The sequence below is a fragment of the Hordeum vulgare genome, chromosome 7H, assembly GCF_904849725.1.
Source record: "Hordeum vulgare subsp. vulgare chromosome 7H, MorexV3_pseudomolecules_assembly, whole genome shotgun sequence".
NCBI lineage: Eukaryota > Viridiplantae > Streptophyta > Magnoliopsida > Poales > Poaceae > Hordeum > Hordeum vulgare.
The window spans coordinates 417,941,219-417,957,125 of record NC_058524.1 but is presented as its reverse complement, the minus strand read 5'-3'; the positions used below and the strand labels follow the sequence as shown (position 1 = coordinate 417,957,125).

Below are 15,907 nucleotides of genomic sequence, written 5' to 3'. Positions count from 1 at the left end.
AACTCAGTTTTGCCATGAGTGTCCACCATACCTACCTATGGATTGAATAAGATCCCTCAAGTAAGTTGCCATCGTTGCAAGCAATAAAAATTGCTCTCTAATATGTATGATCTATTAGTGTGTGGAAAATAAGCTTTGTACGAACCTGTGATGAGGAAGACATAAAAGCGACAGACTGCATAATAAAGTTCTTTATCACAGGAGGCAATATAAAATGACGTTCCTCCGCACTAAGAGGACACGCATCCAAACCTCAAAAGCGTATGACAACCTCTGCTTCACTCTGCGAAGGGCCTATCTTATGCCTTTATTTTTTGTCCTCGAAAGCGTACCTCGAAGCCGGCCGTCGACAACTTGCGACTGGGGAACTTGTGTCGAAGGCGGCTGATGCCTCTGCCACCAGGCAGCTTCGATTTTTGGCCTGACGCTACCCCTGAGTATCCAGACCAGTCCTTGGTCCCCTCTGTGCCGACGATGCCAAACACTTTAGCCATGATCTTTATGTCTGACTCACCGTCGAACGTGCAGACGCCGGTGTCCGAGAGGAGGTCGGCCATTATGCATCCAAGCCCCCACGTGTCCACGCGATCGTCGTACTCGCAAGAGTGCAGGAGGAGCTCCGGTGCGCTGTACGGCGTCAGGATAGTCACCTCCGGCTGCCTTTTGCTCCGCCCTTTCATGGACATCCCGAAACCACCGATCTTGTAGACTATGCGGTCCTCCTTGAGCTCGCCGCGAACATCGTCTTCGACCGGACCCTTCTTAGGCTTCTCCTTCGTGTCCTCGGTGCCGTCATCGAGGAGCGCGTTCTCCGGCTTGATGTCGAGGTGCAGGACGCCCACGGCGTGCACGGCCGTCACCCCCTCCACGAGCTGCTTCATGATCCGGCGCACCTCGTCCTCGGAGAAGGGCCTACGACGACAGACCCGGCGCTGCATGTAGCCACGTAGGTTGAGGCGCCCGACATAGTCCATCACGATGAAGAAATCGTTGGCCTCGCGTTGGCATGCGGCAACGCAGGTTGCGCGGCGCTGCAAGATCGAGGGGATGCCGCTGCACGCGCCCAGGCACATGGCCTCCCGCATGACCTCCGGCAGGGTGGAAATAATGAAGCCGTCGTCGCCGCTCCCGCTGAGTCGCTTGACGGCGACGATCAGGTTGTCCTCGGTGTCCCACGCCTTGAACACTTCACTGTTGATGCCCTCGGCCAGCTTCTCCAGCCGCTCGTACCGCGCCATGGTGAGAGGCCAGGCTGCCTCTTTCTTTCCAGCGAAAGCCGCCATGGCGTATGGGCCGGTGCACGCAGGTTCGATCGCCAGGGAGGCAATTAACGAGTTTAGGTAGGGAGGTGGATCATTAACGAGTTGACGTATATATAATATATGCATGCATGGTGGGAAAACGCTTGATTCGTCTACTGTACGGGCTGACTCGGAACCCCTACTCCGACTCGGAGTCGAAACCGATCTACATTGTTCTCACGAAAAACTGATCAAGCGTCCAGACCATGTCAGTTGTGCGTCTCTGTTCCATACTGGAGTATTATAGACTTAATGTAATGCGCTTTGTGTTAATTCTTTTCCGAATCTGCTAGCTGTGGCCACAAGTTCAACGCCATGGCGAGCACGGCGCTTGCACTGTCGTACAGAGGCAAGCTCGAGGCGTTTTTCATCGTCATGAGCATGGGAAGGGTCATGACGAACGCCGAGAGTTTGACGTCAAAGATAGCGCGTGGGCACGGCACGCCGCCGCGACCCTTCTGTTCCGAACTTCTGATACTTCAAGTGGGCAGCGGACAACTGGCCGAATCAATTGAATTTCAAAGCCAGAACCACATATTATCTACTGAAGGTATAATTGCTAACTAGAAGCATCCATCCTCTGACTTCTGAAATTGGGATCTCTCCTCTCGGTCTCGTGCCGATTCGTAGTCAAACTGAATCCTTCTATAAAACTGCAGAGTACAGACACACAGGTTTTGTTCTCGTTGTCCAGCAGGTCGCTGCATTGTTGCAGTATAATTTGAGCTCCTATAAGTAAGTTAGTCTGACCACTTGTCTTTGTATTTAATTATGGTGAAATTAAAGACTTGCTTGCTGTCAATTATGAATTGTTTAACCCCGCAATTTTTTTATGAATTGTTTAGACAAGAGAATTTGCTATTTTTCATTTGAGTTTGTAATGCTAGAGTGTTTATAAATTTTGAGTGATTGCTTGGTCACATTGACTGAAAGGAAATTCTTGCAAGTTAAGGATGATGACATCATCACTCATTTTCAAAGTATCAAGGACCGTACAATTATCCTGTAATTTGTATGGTTTTTTATCATTTGCTATTTTCTATCCTCTATAAACCTTAGAATTTATGATGGTATGTTGAACAATACCAAATCATGATATATTTTTATAAATACAATATAATATGTGAGACCATTTCTATATTTTAGAACTACTACGATATGCTGCTATGATCGGTTATACGTTCCAAAAGGAAAGCTATCAGCTTCATTTTTTTTTCAAAATTTGAATACATGGTCTTCAATTCCTGGGCACCCCCCTAGCCCTATAGCGCGTACGTCTACTTACTTCATGACGATGTGGACGCGTGGCAACACTGGTCGCCAGCCGGCGGGCACCCACGTCGATGGGACCTTAGTAGCCGACGAGTGGGATTGTATCGGAGATGTTCAATGAGGTTTGCTTGCGTGATAAAACATCAACATGTTACTGCTCCTCAAATGGATACTCGGTCGTACCCTTTGGAAGAAGACCTAACACGAAGAACAACCATCAAAGGGGGAACAAATCAATACACATCAAATGCAACAATATGATGCATGAATATGACATGGCAATATGATGTATTTGTTGGGTAACGTAGTAATTTCAAAAAAAAAAATCCTACGTCATGCAAGGATCTATCTATGGAGAAACCAGCAATGAGCAAAGTGGTAGAGCATCTTCATACCTTTGAAGATCGCTAAGCGGAAGCGTTTCTAGAACGCGGTTGATGGAGTCGTACTCGCTGCGCTTCAGATCGCGGTGGATTCCGATCTATGCACCGAACAACGGTGCCTCCACGTTCAACACACGTGTAGCCCGGTGACATCTCCTCCTTCTTGATCTAGTAAGGAGAGAGAGCATAAGTTAAGGGAGAGTTCCGGCAGCACGACGGCGTGGTGGCGGTGGAGCTATGTGGTTCTCCGGCAGGGCTTCACCAAGTGTTGCGGAGAAGGAAGAAGAGAGAGGTAGGGCTGCGCCGTGGGAGAGAGATAATCGTGTCTCAAAAATCTCAAAACCTCAAGTATATATAGGAGGAGGGAGAGGGAAGACTGCCTTTGCCCCTCCTCCAAGAAGGAGAGGTTCGGCCAAGATAAGGGCGGAGTCAACCTCCCACGAGGGAGGTGGATCTCTTCCTTTTAAATCTCCTTTAGCCTTATCTCCTTATCCCTAGCCGCATGGGCTTTTAGGGAAGGCCTTGGCCATCCCAATAAGGGCTGGTCCACCTCCTTTAACAGCTCATGAAGTCCTTTGGTCGTCACACCCCTCCCGGGGGTCCTTTGGCACCCTCCCGGCACTCCCGGTACACTACCGATGAGCCCGAAACTCTTCCGGTGACCAAAACAGGACTTCCGACATATCAATCTTTACCTCCGGACCATTCCAGAGCTCCTCGTGACGTCCAGGATCTCATTCGGGACTCCGAACAACCTTCGGTAACCACATAGTATTCCCTTTACAACTCTAGCGTCATCGGACCTTAAGTGTGTAGACCCTACGGGTTCGGGAAGCATTCAGACATGACCAAGACACCTCTCCGACCAATAACCAACAACGGGGTCTGGATATCCATGTTGGTTCCCACATGTTCCACGATGATCTCATCAGATGAACCATGATGTCAAGGATTCACTTAATTTCGTATGCAATTCCCTTTGTCTATCGGTATGATACTTGCCCGAGATTTGATCGTCGGTATCACCATACCTTGTTCAATATCGTTACTGGCAAGTCTCTTTAATCGTTCCATAGCACATCATCCCGTGGCTAAATACTTAGTCACATTGAGCTCATTATGATGATGTTCCACCGAGTGGGCCCAGAGATACCTCTCCGTCACACGGAGTGACAAATCCCGATTTTGATTCGTACCAACCCAACACGCACTTTCGGAGATACCCATAGTGCACCTTTATAATCACCCAGTTACGTTTGTGACGTTTGATACACTCAAAGCACTCCTACGGTATCTGGGAGTTGCACAATCTCACGGTCTAAGGAAAAGATACTTGACATTGGAAAAGCTTTAGCAGACGAACAATACGATCTAGTGTTATTCTTAGGATTGGGTCTTGTCCATCGCATCATTCTCCTAATGATGTGATCCCGTTATCAATGACATCCAATGTCCATGATCAGGAATCATGATCATCTATTGATCAACGAGCTAGCCAACTATAGGCTCACTAGGGACACATTTTGATCTATGTATTCACACGTGTATTACGGTTTCCGGTTAATACACTTATAGCATGAATAATAGACAATTATCATGAACTGGAAATATAATAATAACCACTTTATTATTGCCTCTAGGGCATATTTCCAACAGTCTCCCACTTGCGCTAGAGTCAATAATCTAGTTACATTGTGATGAATCGAACACCCGTAGAGTTCTGGTGTTGATCATGTTTTTCTTGTGGAAGAGGTTTAGTCAACGGATCTGCGACATTCAGATCCGTATGTACTTTACAAATATCTATATCTCCTTCCTGAATGTAATCAGTGATGGAGTTGAAGCGGCGCTTGATGTGCTTGGTCTTCATGTGAAACCTGGGATCCTTGGCTATGGCAATAGCTCCAGTGTTGTCACAAAAGAGGGTCATCGGGCCCTATGCATTTGGAATCACTCCTAGGTCGATGATGAACCCTTTCATCCAGATCTATTCTTGAGCTGCTTCCGAGCAGCTATGTACTCCGCTTCACATGTAGATGCTGCCACGACACTTTGCTTGCAACTTCACCAGCTTACTGCCACACCATTCAGAACATACACATATCCGGTTTGTGACTTGGAGTCATCAGGATCTATGTCGAAGCTAGCATCGGCGTAACCCTTTACGACGAGCTCTTCGGCACCTCCATACACAAGAAACATATCCTTAGTCCTTTTTCACGCATTTAAGGATATTCTTGACCGCTGTCCAGTGTTCCATACCGGGATCACTTTGGTACCTCCCTACCAAACTTATGACAAGGTTCACATCAGGTCTGGTACACAGCATGGCATACATAATAGATCCTATGGCTGAAGCATAGGGTATGGTACTCATCTTTTCTCTATCTTCTATCGTGGTCGGGCATTGAGTCTTACTCAATATCACACCTTGCAATACAGGCAAGAACCCCTTGTTTTCCTTATCCATATTCAACTTCTTCAATATCTTGTTAAGGTATGTACTTTGTGGAAGACCTATGAGGCGTTTCGATCTATCTCTATAGATCTTGATGCCTAATATGTATGCAGCTTCCCCAAGGTCCTTCATTAAAAAACACTTATGCATATAGACCTTTATGCTTTCCAAGAGTTCTATATCATTTCCCATCAATAATATGTCATCCACATATAATATGAGAAATGCTAGAGAGCTCCCACTCACTTTCTTGTAAATACAGGCTTCTCCATAAGTCTGTACAAACCCAAACGCTTTAATCACCTCATTAAAGCGAATGTTCGAACTCCGAGATGCTTGCACCAGCCCATAGATGGAGCGTTGGAGCTTGCATACTTTGTTAGCACCTTTAGGATCGATAAAACCTTCCGGCTGCATCATATACAATTCTTCCTTAAGGAAACCATTAAGGAATGCCGTTTTGACGTCCATTTGCTAGATTTCATAGTCATAAAATGCGGCAATTTCTAACATGATTCGGGCGGACTTTAGCATCTCTACAGGTAAGAAGTCTCATTGTACTCAACTCCTTGAACTTGTCGATAACCCTTAGCAACAAGTCGAGCCTTATAGATGGTCACATTACCATCCGCGTCAGTCTTTTTTTTTGAAGATCCATTTATTTTCTATGGCTCGCCGATCATCCGGCAAGTCCACCAAAGTCCATACTTTGTTCTCATACATGGATCCTATCTCGGATTTCATGGCCTCAAGCCATTTGTTGGAATCTGGGACCGCCATCTCTTCTTCATAGTTCAAAGGTTCTCCGTTGTCTAACAACATGATTTCCATGACAGGATTGCCGTACCACTCAGGCGCGGAATGTATCCTTGTCGACCTTCGAGGTTCAATAGCAACTTGATTCGAAGTTCCATGATCATCATTATCAACTTCTTCTCTAGCCGGTGCTGGCACCTCATAAACATTTTCTTGAGCTGTGCTACTCTCCAGTTCGAGAGGAGGTACAATTACCTCATCAAGTTCTATTTTCCTCCCACTTACTTCTCTCAAGAAACTCTTTCTCTAGAAAGGATCCATTCTTGGCAACAAAGATTTTGCCTTCGGACCTAAGATAGAAGGTGTACCCAATAGTTTCCTTAGGGTATCCTATGAAGACACATTTTTCCGCTTTGGGTTCGAGCTTCTATGGTTGAAGTATCTTCACATAAGCATCGCAGCCCCAAACATTCAGGAACGACAACTTAGGTTTCTTGCCAAACCATAATTCATACGGTGTCGTCTCAACGGATTTGGACGGTGCCCTATTTAAAGTGAATGCGGGAGCTTCTAATGCATATCCCCAAAATGATAGCGGTAAGTCAGTAAGAGACATCATAGATCGCACCATATCCAATAGAGTGCGATTACGATGTTCAGACACACCGTTACGCTGTGGTGTGTCAGGCGGCGTGAGTTGTGAAACTATTCCACATTTCCTTAAGTGAGTGCCAAACTCGTGACTTAAATATTCTCCTCCACGATCAGATCATAGGCACTTTATTTTCTTGTCACGTTGCTTCTCCACCTCACTCTAAAATTCCTTGAACTTTTCAAAGGTTTCAGACTTGTGTTTCAATAAGTAGACATACCCATATCTCCTTAAGTCATCAGTGAGAGTGAGAACATAACGATAGCCACCGCGAGCCTCGACGTTCATTGGACTGCATACATCGGCATGTATTATTTCCAATAAGCTGGTTGCTCGCTCCATTGTTCCAGAGAATGGAGTCTTGGTCATCTTGCCCATGAGGCACGGTTCACATGTGTCAAATGATTCAAAATCAAGAGACTCCAAAAGTCCATCTATATGGAGTTTCTTCATGCGCTTGACACCGATATGACCAAGGCGGCAGTGCCAAAAATATGTGGGACTATCATTATCAACCTTACACCTTTTGGTACTAACACTATGAATATATGTAACATCACGATCGAGATTCATTAAGAATAAACCATTGACGAGCGGAGCATGACCATAAAATATACCACTCACATAAATAGATCAACCATTATTCTCAGATTTAAATGAGTAGCCATCTTGCATCAAGCGAGATCCCGATACAATGTTCATGCTCAAAGCTCGTAATAAATAACAATTATTAAGGTTTAAAACTAATCCTGAAGGTAGATGCAGAGGTAGCGTGCCGACGCCGATCACATCGAACTTGGAACCATTACCGACGCACATCGTCACCTCGTCCTTAGTCAGCCTACGCTTGTTCCGCAGTTCCTGCTTTGAGTTGCAAATGTGAGCAATAGCACCGGTATCAAATACCCAGGAGCTACTACGAGCGCTGCTAAGGTACACATATATACCTTGGATGTTGCCGACCTTCTTGTCCGCTGAGTACTTGGGGCAGTTCCGCTTCCAGTGATCGGTTCAGTAATAGCACTCTATCTCAGGCTTGGGTCCTTTCTTTGACTTCTTCCAGGCAACTGGCTTACCGGGCGCGGCAACTGCTTTGCCGTCTTTCTTGAAGTTTTTCTTACCCTTGCCCTTCTTGAAACTGGTGGACTTGTTAAGCATCAACACTTGATGCTCTTTCTTGATTTCTACCTCCGCAGATTTCAGCATTGAATACAACTCGGGAATAGTCTTTTCCATCCCTTGCATGTTGTAATTTATCACAATGCCTTTATAGCTAAATAGAAGCGACTGGAGGATTCTGTCAATGACCGCATCATCCGGAAGTTCAACTCCCAGTTGAGTCAGACGACCGTGCAACCCAGACATTCTGAGTTTGTGCTCACTGACAGAACTATTCTCCTCCATTTTCCAGCTAAAGAACTTGTCGGAGACCTCATATCTCTCGACCCGGGCATGAGCTTGAAGAACTATTTTTACCTCCTGGAACATCTCATATGCTCCATGTTGCTCACAACGCCTTTGGAGCCCCAGTTCTAAACTGTAAACCATGCCGCACTGAACGAGAGAGTAGTCATCACTCCACGACTGCCAGACGTTCCTAAGGTCCTGGGTTGCCGTGGATACGGGAGGGTCACCTAGCGGCGCATCAAGGACATAAGCCTTCTTGGATGCAATGAGGATGAGTTTTAAGTTACGGACCTAGTCCGCATAGTTGCTGCCATCATCTTTTAGCTTTCTTTTCTCTAGGAACGCGTTGAAGTTCAGTGGGACATTTGCATTGGCCATTGGATCTGCAATATTTGTAAAGACAATTTTAGACTAAGTTCATAATAATCAAGTTCATCTAATCAAATTAATAATGAACTCCTACTTAGATAGATATCTCTCTAGTCATCCAAGTGTTACATGATCCACATCGACTAGCCCGTGTCCAATCATCATGTGAGACGGACTAGTCATCAATGATCAGCATCTCCATGTTGATCGTATCAACCATACGACTCATGTTCGACCTTTCGGTCTCTCGTATTCGAGGCCATGTCTGTACATGCTAGGATCATCGAGTCAACCTAAGTGTTCTGTGTGTGTAAACTGGCTTACCCCGTTGTATGCGAACGTTATAATCTATCACACCCGATAGTCATGTGGTGCTTCGAGACAACGATCCTTCGCAACGGTGCACACTTAGGGGAATACTTTCTTGAAATTTTATGAGGGATCATCTTATCTTTTCTACAGTCGTTCTAAGCAATAAGATGAAAAACATGCAAACATCACATGCAATCATATAGTGACATGATATGGCCATTATCATCTTGCTCCTTGGATCTCCATCTTCGAGGCACCATGATCATCAATGTCACCAACATGGCAACATGATCTCCATCATTGTGTCTCCATGAAGTCGTCACGCCAATCTATTACTTCTACTACTAGAGCTAATGTTTAGCAATAAAGTAAAGTAATCACATGGCATTGCATCTCATACAATAAACTAAGACAACTCCTATGGCTCATGCCGGTTGTCATACTCATCGACATGCAAGTTGTGCATCGTGTTACAAGAACATGATCAATATCATACATCACATATGTAACATCACATTCTTTTGGCCATACCCTGAAAAAACAAGTTAGACGTCCTCTAATTGTTGTTGCAAGTATTACGTGCCTGATTTGAGTTTCTAGCAAGAACGCTTCTTACCTACGTGACAGCCACAACGTTGATATGCCAATGCTATTTATCCTTCATAAGGACACTGTTCATCGAATCCAATTCGACTAATGTGGGAGAGACAAACACCCGTTAGCCACCTTATGCAACAAGTGCATGTGAGTCGGTGGAACCTGTCTCACGTAGGCGTACGTGTAAGGTCGGTCTTGGCCGCTTCATCCCACGATGTCGCCGAATCAAGATAACACTAGTAACAACAAGCAATTGACAAAATCAGCGCCCACAACGTTTGTGTTCTACTCGTGCATAAAATCTATGCATAGAACCTTGGCTCGGATGCCACTGTTGGGTAATGTAGTAATTTTAAAAAATGTCCTACGCCATGCAAGGATCTATCTATGGAGAAACCAACAACGAGCAGAGGGGTAGAGCATCTTCATACCTTTGAAGAGCACTAAATGGAAGCATTCCTAAAACGTGGATGATGGAGTCGTACTCGCTACGATTCAGATCGCGGTGGATACCGATCTATGCACCGAACAACGGTGCTTCCACGTTGAACACACGTGCAGCCCGGTGACGTCTCCTCCTTCTTGATCCAGCAAGGAGAGAGGAGAAGTTTAGGGAGAGTTCCGGCAGCACGACGGCGTGGCGACGGTGGAGCTATGTGGTTCTCCGACAGGGCTTCGCCAAGCGCCGCGGAGGAGGAAGATACTTGCCCGAGATACTTGCCCTATGCAATTCCCTTTGTCTATCAGTCTGATACTTGCCCGAGATTTGATCGTCGGTATCACGATACCTTGTTCAATATCGCTACCGGCAAGTCTCGTTACTCGTTCTGTAGCACATCATCCCGTGGCTAACTCCTTAGTCACATTGAGCTCATTATGATGATGTTCCATCGGGTGGGCCCAGAGATACCTATCCGTCCACGGACTGAAAAATCCCGGTTTCAATTCGTACCAACCCAACACACACTTCCGGAGATACCCGTAGTGGACCTTTATAATCACCCAGTTACGTTGTGACGTTTGATACACTCAAAGCACTCCTACGTTATCCGGGAGTTGCACAATCTCACGGTTTAAGGAAAAAATACTTGACATTGGAAAAGCTTTAGGAGACGAACAACACGATCTAGTGCTATGCTTAGGATTGGGTCTTGTCCATCACATCATTCTCCCGTTACCAATGACATCAAATGTCCATGATGAGGAAACCATGATCATCTATTGATCAACGAGCTAGCCAACTAGAGGCTCACTAGGAACACATTGTGATCTATGTATTCACACATGTATTACGGTTTTCGGTTAATACACTTATAGCATGGATAATAGAAAATTATCATGAACTGGAAATATAGTAATAACCACTTTATTATTGCCTCTAGGGAATATTTCCAACAGTATTTGAGCTAATGCATCTATCAACATGTTTAGATGAAGTTGGTTTGAACCCAAGGTTCAAATTCAAACTCCATATGTGAGGTTACATATTGAATTTGAACAAAATGTCCAAGTTCTCCTATTTAGGTTGCTCTATCATGCATGAAAATAATATAGATGGATTTTTTGGATTTTTTGATCATTTTTCGTATATAATTTATTTTCATGTGACTTACCATTTTATATGTTTTTTCAAAGTTTTTAATATTTTCTAGAATTAATAAATCATTTGGATTTATTTAAAATCCATAAATTGAATTACTGCGCTAGTTACGTGTGAGCATGACGTGAGTGGTCAAAGCGCCGGCCCAGGTCAAACCTGGTGGTCGGCCCCCACATGTCCTCGACATAGCTTGCTAATGGGGTTTTAATTAAACCTAATTATCAAAACGTTGTCGGGCCCATTTGTTAGTGGATCAGGGGCTAATTAACTGGGTGATTAGCATAAAGATAATCACCTAACGACGAGGTAGCCCCACCGGCCAGTGACACACGCGGCGGTGCTCGTCGTGGGCGATCTCTCAGCACGGCGGTGTCCGTGCTACAAACCACGGGAGCGGCGACACACACCATGAGGGTGAACTCTGTGCTCGGCCGCATCTAAAGGGTGTCTCTGGGGCTGTGGCGCGGCAGTGCACTACGGCGCTCTCGGGCGAGAGAGAGAGCAGCGAGAGAGAGGGCGAGGGGAAAATGGCGAGGCCGACTCGATCCATACAACATCGGGATGGTCACCCCCGACGTTGACGTGGCCTTGGGATGGAGGCACGCAGGAGGCTTGGCTGCACGCGTGTCGGGCGCGTGCCCGGTTCGACTAGCGGCAGGAGGAAAAAGACCCCGTGCCCCGAGTGGGTTCGGCCGGCCAAATGGGCCGCCAGGTAAGGGTTTCTTGCTCTCTTTTTTAATTCCGTCTTCTAATTTCTGTAGTTTATTTTAATTTTGTTTTCAGACCAAATCCATTTAATTGCTTCTGAAAAATATTGTGGCACCTGAATGGATTTTTTCCACAGCCCCACAAAATGCCTGAGAATTATTGGAGCTACTAAAATATTTATAGAATTTTATCACTCTAATTTTAATAGTTATTGTTTTAATTCTACAAACAAAGATGACATGGAAAATTGTGCATCACCTCTATGTTTCCACATTTTTCCTAATGATGAACACTAGTGGCAGGGGCGCACCCTAGGTGCGCCTCCTATGCGGTATTGTGCGTACTTATCTTGCTGAAACATTTGGTAACGTGTTTACGAGTGAAAATAAGCATCAGTTGTTAATGAGAAAACATGGAATAGAACTATTGGGATGGTGCGCCTAGAGATAATAAACGGTAAAAGAGAGATTGTGCACATTATAGGGCCTGAAGTTCACTATGTGGGATATATAACATGAAAGCATTACAAGACCTGAAGGTCAAGTTTGAGACACTTTGCCATCCGTCTGCAAATGTAGGTGTTCCTTCACGTTAGTCCAGTCTGTCACCATGACCTGAGCATCTATGTACGCAGACATAATAGGCAGCTCACCAATATCACGGTATTTCTAACAAGTACTCCCTAACTAAAATAGTTTTTAACAATTGAATAGTCATCATAGTTCGTGGTCTTTTACATCCAGAATGGCGACACATAAAGATAACATGGCTACAAATGTACCTATACATTTTGTATTTATACCTAGATACATTGAGAACAAAGGGAACCTTAAGAATTGGCACCAAAATTCTGGTGCCTACCTTTGCTCACCTCTAGTAGAAAAATGACTAGACAGCTAATATAAAAGCAACAGATCAGCAATGTGAACTGAAAGAAAGGAAAACTATGATGAAATAGTGCACCATTAGCAACAAGCAATTAGTGCTCCAAACCAAATGGGAGCCATTGTCAGCAAGAGTTACATTTCAAGTGTATTGTGTGTGTGTATAAAAACACGCATCATGCTTGTTCATGATCCGAAATATATAGGTAGGAAGGTGTGGAAGATAGTGACAAAAGATAACAATTATTATTAAGTAAACTGGTGTGTAGTGAACCATTATATTAATTTTGAAATACAACAATGTAATTATTCATCTTGACTGAATGACCTTCCACCAAAGTCAAAAAGCACAGTGAAATAGTCAGCCGTAGAAATTTTGATCGAAACTGTCGCACTGAAATCAGCAATTCAAAAAAATGGCATAAATCAATATATAGAAGTGCCCTTTTGACGAAGACTATTTTCTAATACATTGCAGCATGTCTCATCCCTTGTGCGTGCTACCTTGCTTGTCCTCACCCTCTCGACCCTCCCCTTGCTCATTCGCCATCCATTTTATTCAAAGCCTAGATGGGAGGCAAAGCACCTAAGCTCCAAGTGAACTCCTGCTCCACCCTGCAGGTGCCTTTATGTACTGTTTTTATTTTTAATCTCAATGTTTAGCATAGATTTATAATATGAAAAATGTCAAACTACTTTCCTTCATAGTCTTTGTTCATCAATCACATTTATGGATCCAATTCATTCAACAAGTTTGTTATTTTTAGAGTCATTAATCCATAAACCAAAGCCCCTGTAATCAGACCTAAATAATCTATGCGGATTGTCAAACATTGATTACTGGATGCAAAATCATCAGAACTAAAATACACCGAGATGCACGTCAGATATAAGCGCTCTCTTTCCAGTATAGATGCATTATGTAAATATATCACAGTATAAATTGGCTAACTCTTACAATAAAATATGGTGTTGTTCATTCAAGAAATACATCAAAGCATATACTCAGCCTGGATGAAAGTAGAATTACTTCAGGGTCGCAACAAAAGAAATAGCTCCAAAACAACATCAGAAGGTCACTGATGAGCTCAAAAATGTTACCTGTCAAACACAAAAACTAACATTACCAAGAAAATGTACCATCGTTTTATACTGAACCAATAGACATAAAACACATAGCATTGTTTATAGGTTCACCAAAAAATAATGATTGATATTGATGTACCAGTAGTACTGCTCAACCGAATGGCATCTATGTTAAAAGACAAGGGAATATTCATACATACAGAAGACCTGATTGAACTATGCTTTTTATCATCAAAAGTTGTCAGTTTATTATAAAAAGTGGATCATACATACAGAAAGCTCGCAAGGTTTTTCACTCAGCAAGAATAGTATACATCAAGTTTATATGTATCATCGGAGTTTTTCGTGAAGTATCATAAGCAAATATAACGACTATGCATAATATGAAGAAATATGTTTCACTTGCTCCATCAAAAATGGGAATAGAAAATTACAAAACTTGCATGAAGAGACCTATTCAGACAGTTCTAGTCCAATTTGAAACCAGGGGCATTTTGGCCAAAGGCACAACCAAAATGATCTAATAACTCTAAACAAAAAGTCGAATCAGTACCAAATCTTCAAAATCCCAGGAATGGCTATGCATCATCAGTCACGCCAACCTGCTGATGGTTCAAAAATTGCAAGCAAGCAAATATTAGCGATAGCTATAAGATTAGAAAATAAATTCAAATAGAACCGATGAACTTTTAGCATCATCAAGTGGGGATTATAAAGAACAATTCGCTCATGTAAGATCATTGAAACCAGTATAAGGCAGATTCTTACAATAGATGGCCATTCCAAAGTTTATATGGATAAAAGTGGACATGCCTTGCATTGGGACTTAAAGCGTCACAAGCACCCTAGTCGTCATCGGGACATAAAACCCTCTCCCGCCTGCTCGGTCGCCATGGGAAAGAAGCCAACAAGGGCTAGCGTTGACGAGGCTTCATGAACAGAGAGATGTTCCCCTGCAACACAGAAGAGAGGGAGCTTCAGGAACAAAGCAGCAACTCCAAAAGTCCAAATCAAAAACCAGAGAGAGATCGAGAGAGAAGTGCTGGAGAGGGCACCTTTTCCATGGCGTTGGCACCAGGGTGAGAGCCGCAGCGAGCACCATCTTCACACGGCTTGAACCTGCACATCGGGGCGCTCACGCCACCATGGATGTGGATCTGAACCGGCTGGTCAATCTTGGTCAAGGAGGAGGTTAGGAGGTCGCCGGTGGTGGGGATAAGGCGAGGGGGAGAAGGGGTGGGGCACACGTTGTGGGGGAACGCGCTGGCGGCGACAGCTGAGGCTGTGGGGGATGGCGCCGGTGAGTGGTGGCGGCGGCAGCAGACGAGGGAGAGGGAGATCGAGAGAGGGGAATATGGGAACAAGGGGTTAAGGATGGGGCTGGACGATCCGTTCGAAGGCACACGAGCGAGAAAAAATCGACAGTTTACGGTGGATGGGAATAGTACCTTGCGTCGACGTGGGCATTACCAGCGAGCTCCAGGGATTCCCTCTTGAAGAGTGTAATTTTTGGAGAGCCATTCTTGTTCATTGAAAATCATTTTAGGTGAACCTATTTGAATTCAAATAGTGCTAGGGTTTTTGCTCCCCATTTCAGCTTTAAAAAAATTAAACATGGTTCAAACACAAATATAAACCCTAATGCATAACAAAGCTAGGGATGTGACAACTGTGTAGTAGCGTCCTTTCTTCAAATATAACTCAAAACAACCACTAGTATGTAGTCAAAGACAGAAAAGGATCAGTGAAGAAGTTGTTAGTCGTCCCTTCATCTATGTTGTTCTATCACACTAAAACAGAACAATTACTACACTTCGACTACTGAACTGACATACAGAATGTGTAAATTTCCTCACAGATTAGAGATACAAACAAACAGATACTTCTCCGTTCCTAATAATAAGTTTTAAAGGTATTTTTAGGAGACTACAACAAATGTATATGACATCTATACCTAATAATAAAGCGGCTATCGCTTCTGTCGGAAAACCCGCCGTGGCATTTTTGCAAAAGTGTCCCTATAGTTTTTTACAATTAACCCGCAGTCACGACCCTAAGAGAAATAAATGTTTGTCGTGGGAAAAAGGGGGTCACCGCATCGTCCATCACGCCTGGGCTCGCA

At 44.2% G+C, this 15,907-nt stretch overlaps 1 protein-coding gene across 1 annotated transcript; it reads right to left on the bottom strand.

Annotated features, from left to right (window-relative positions):
• Positions 1-299: 299 nt before the first annotated feature.
• Positions 300-1,256, bottom strand: LOC123408998 (putative cyclin-dependent kinase F-2). The gene has a single exon (XM_045102005.1). The coding sequence runs from the start codon at positions 1,236-1,238 to the stop codon at positions 300-302; it is 939 nt and encodes a 312-aa protein (XP_044957940.1). The 5' UTR covers positions 1,239-1,256.
• Between the last annotated feature and the right edge of the window lie 14,651 nt (positions 1,257-15,907).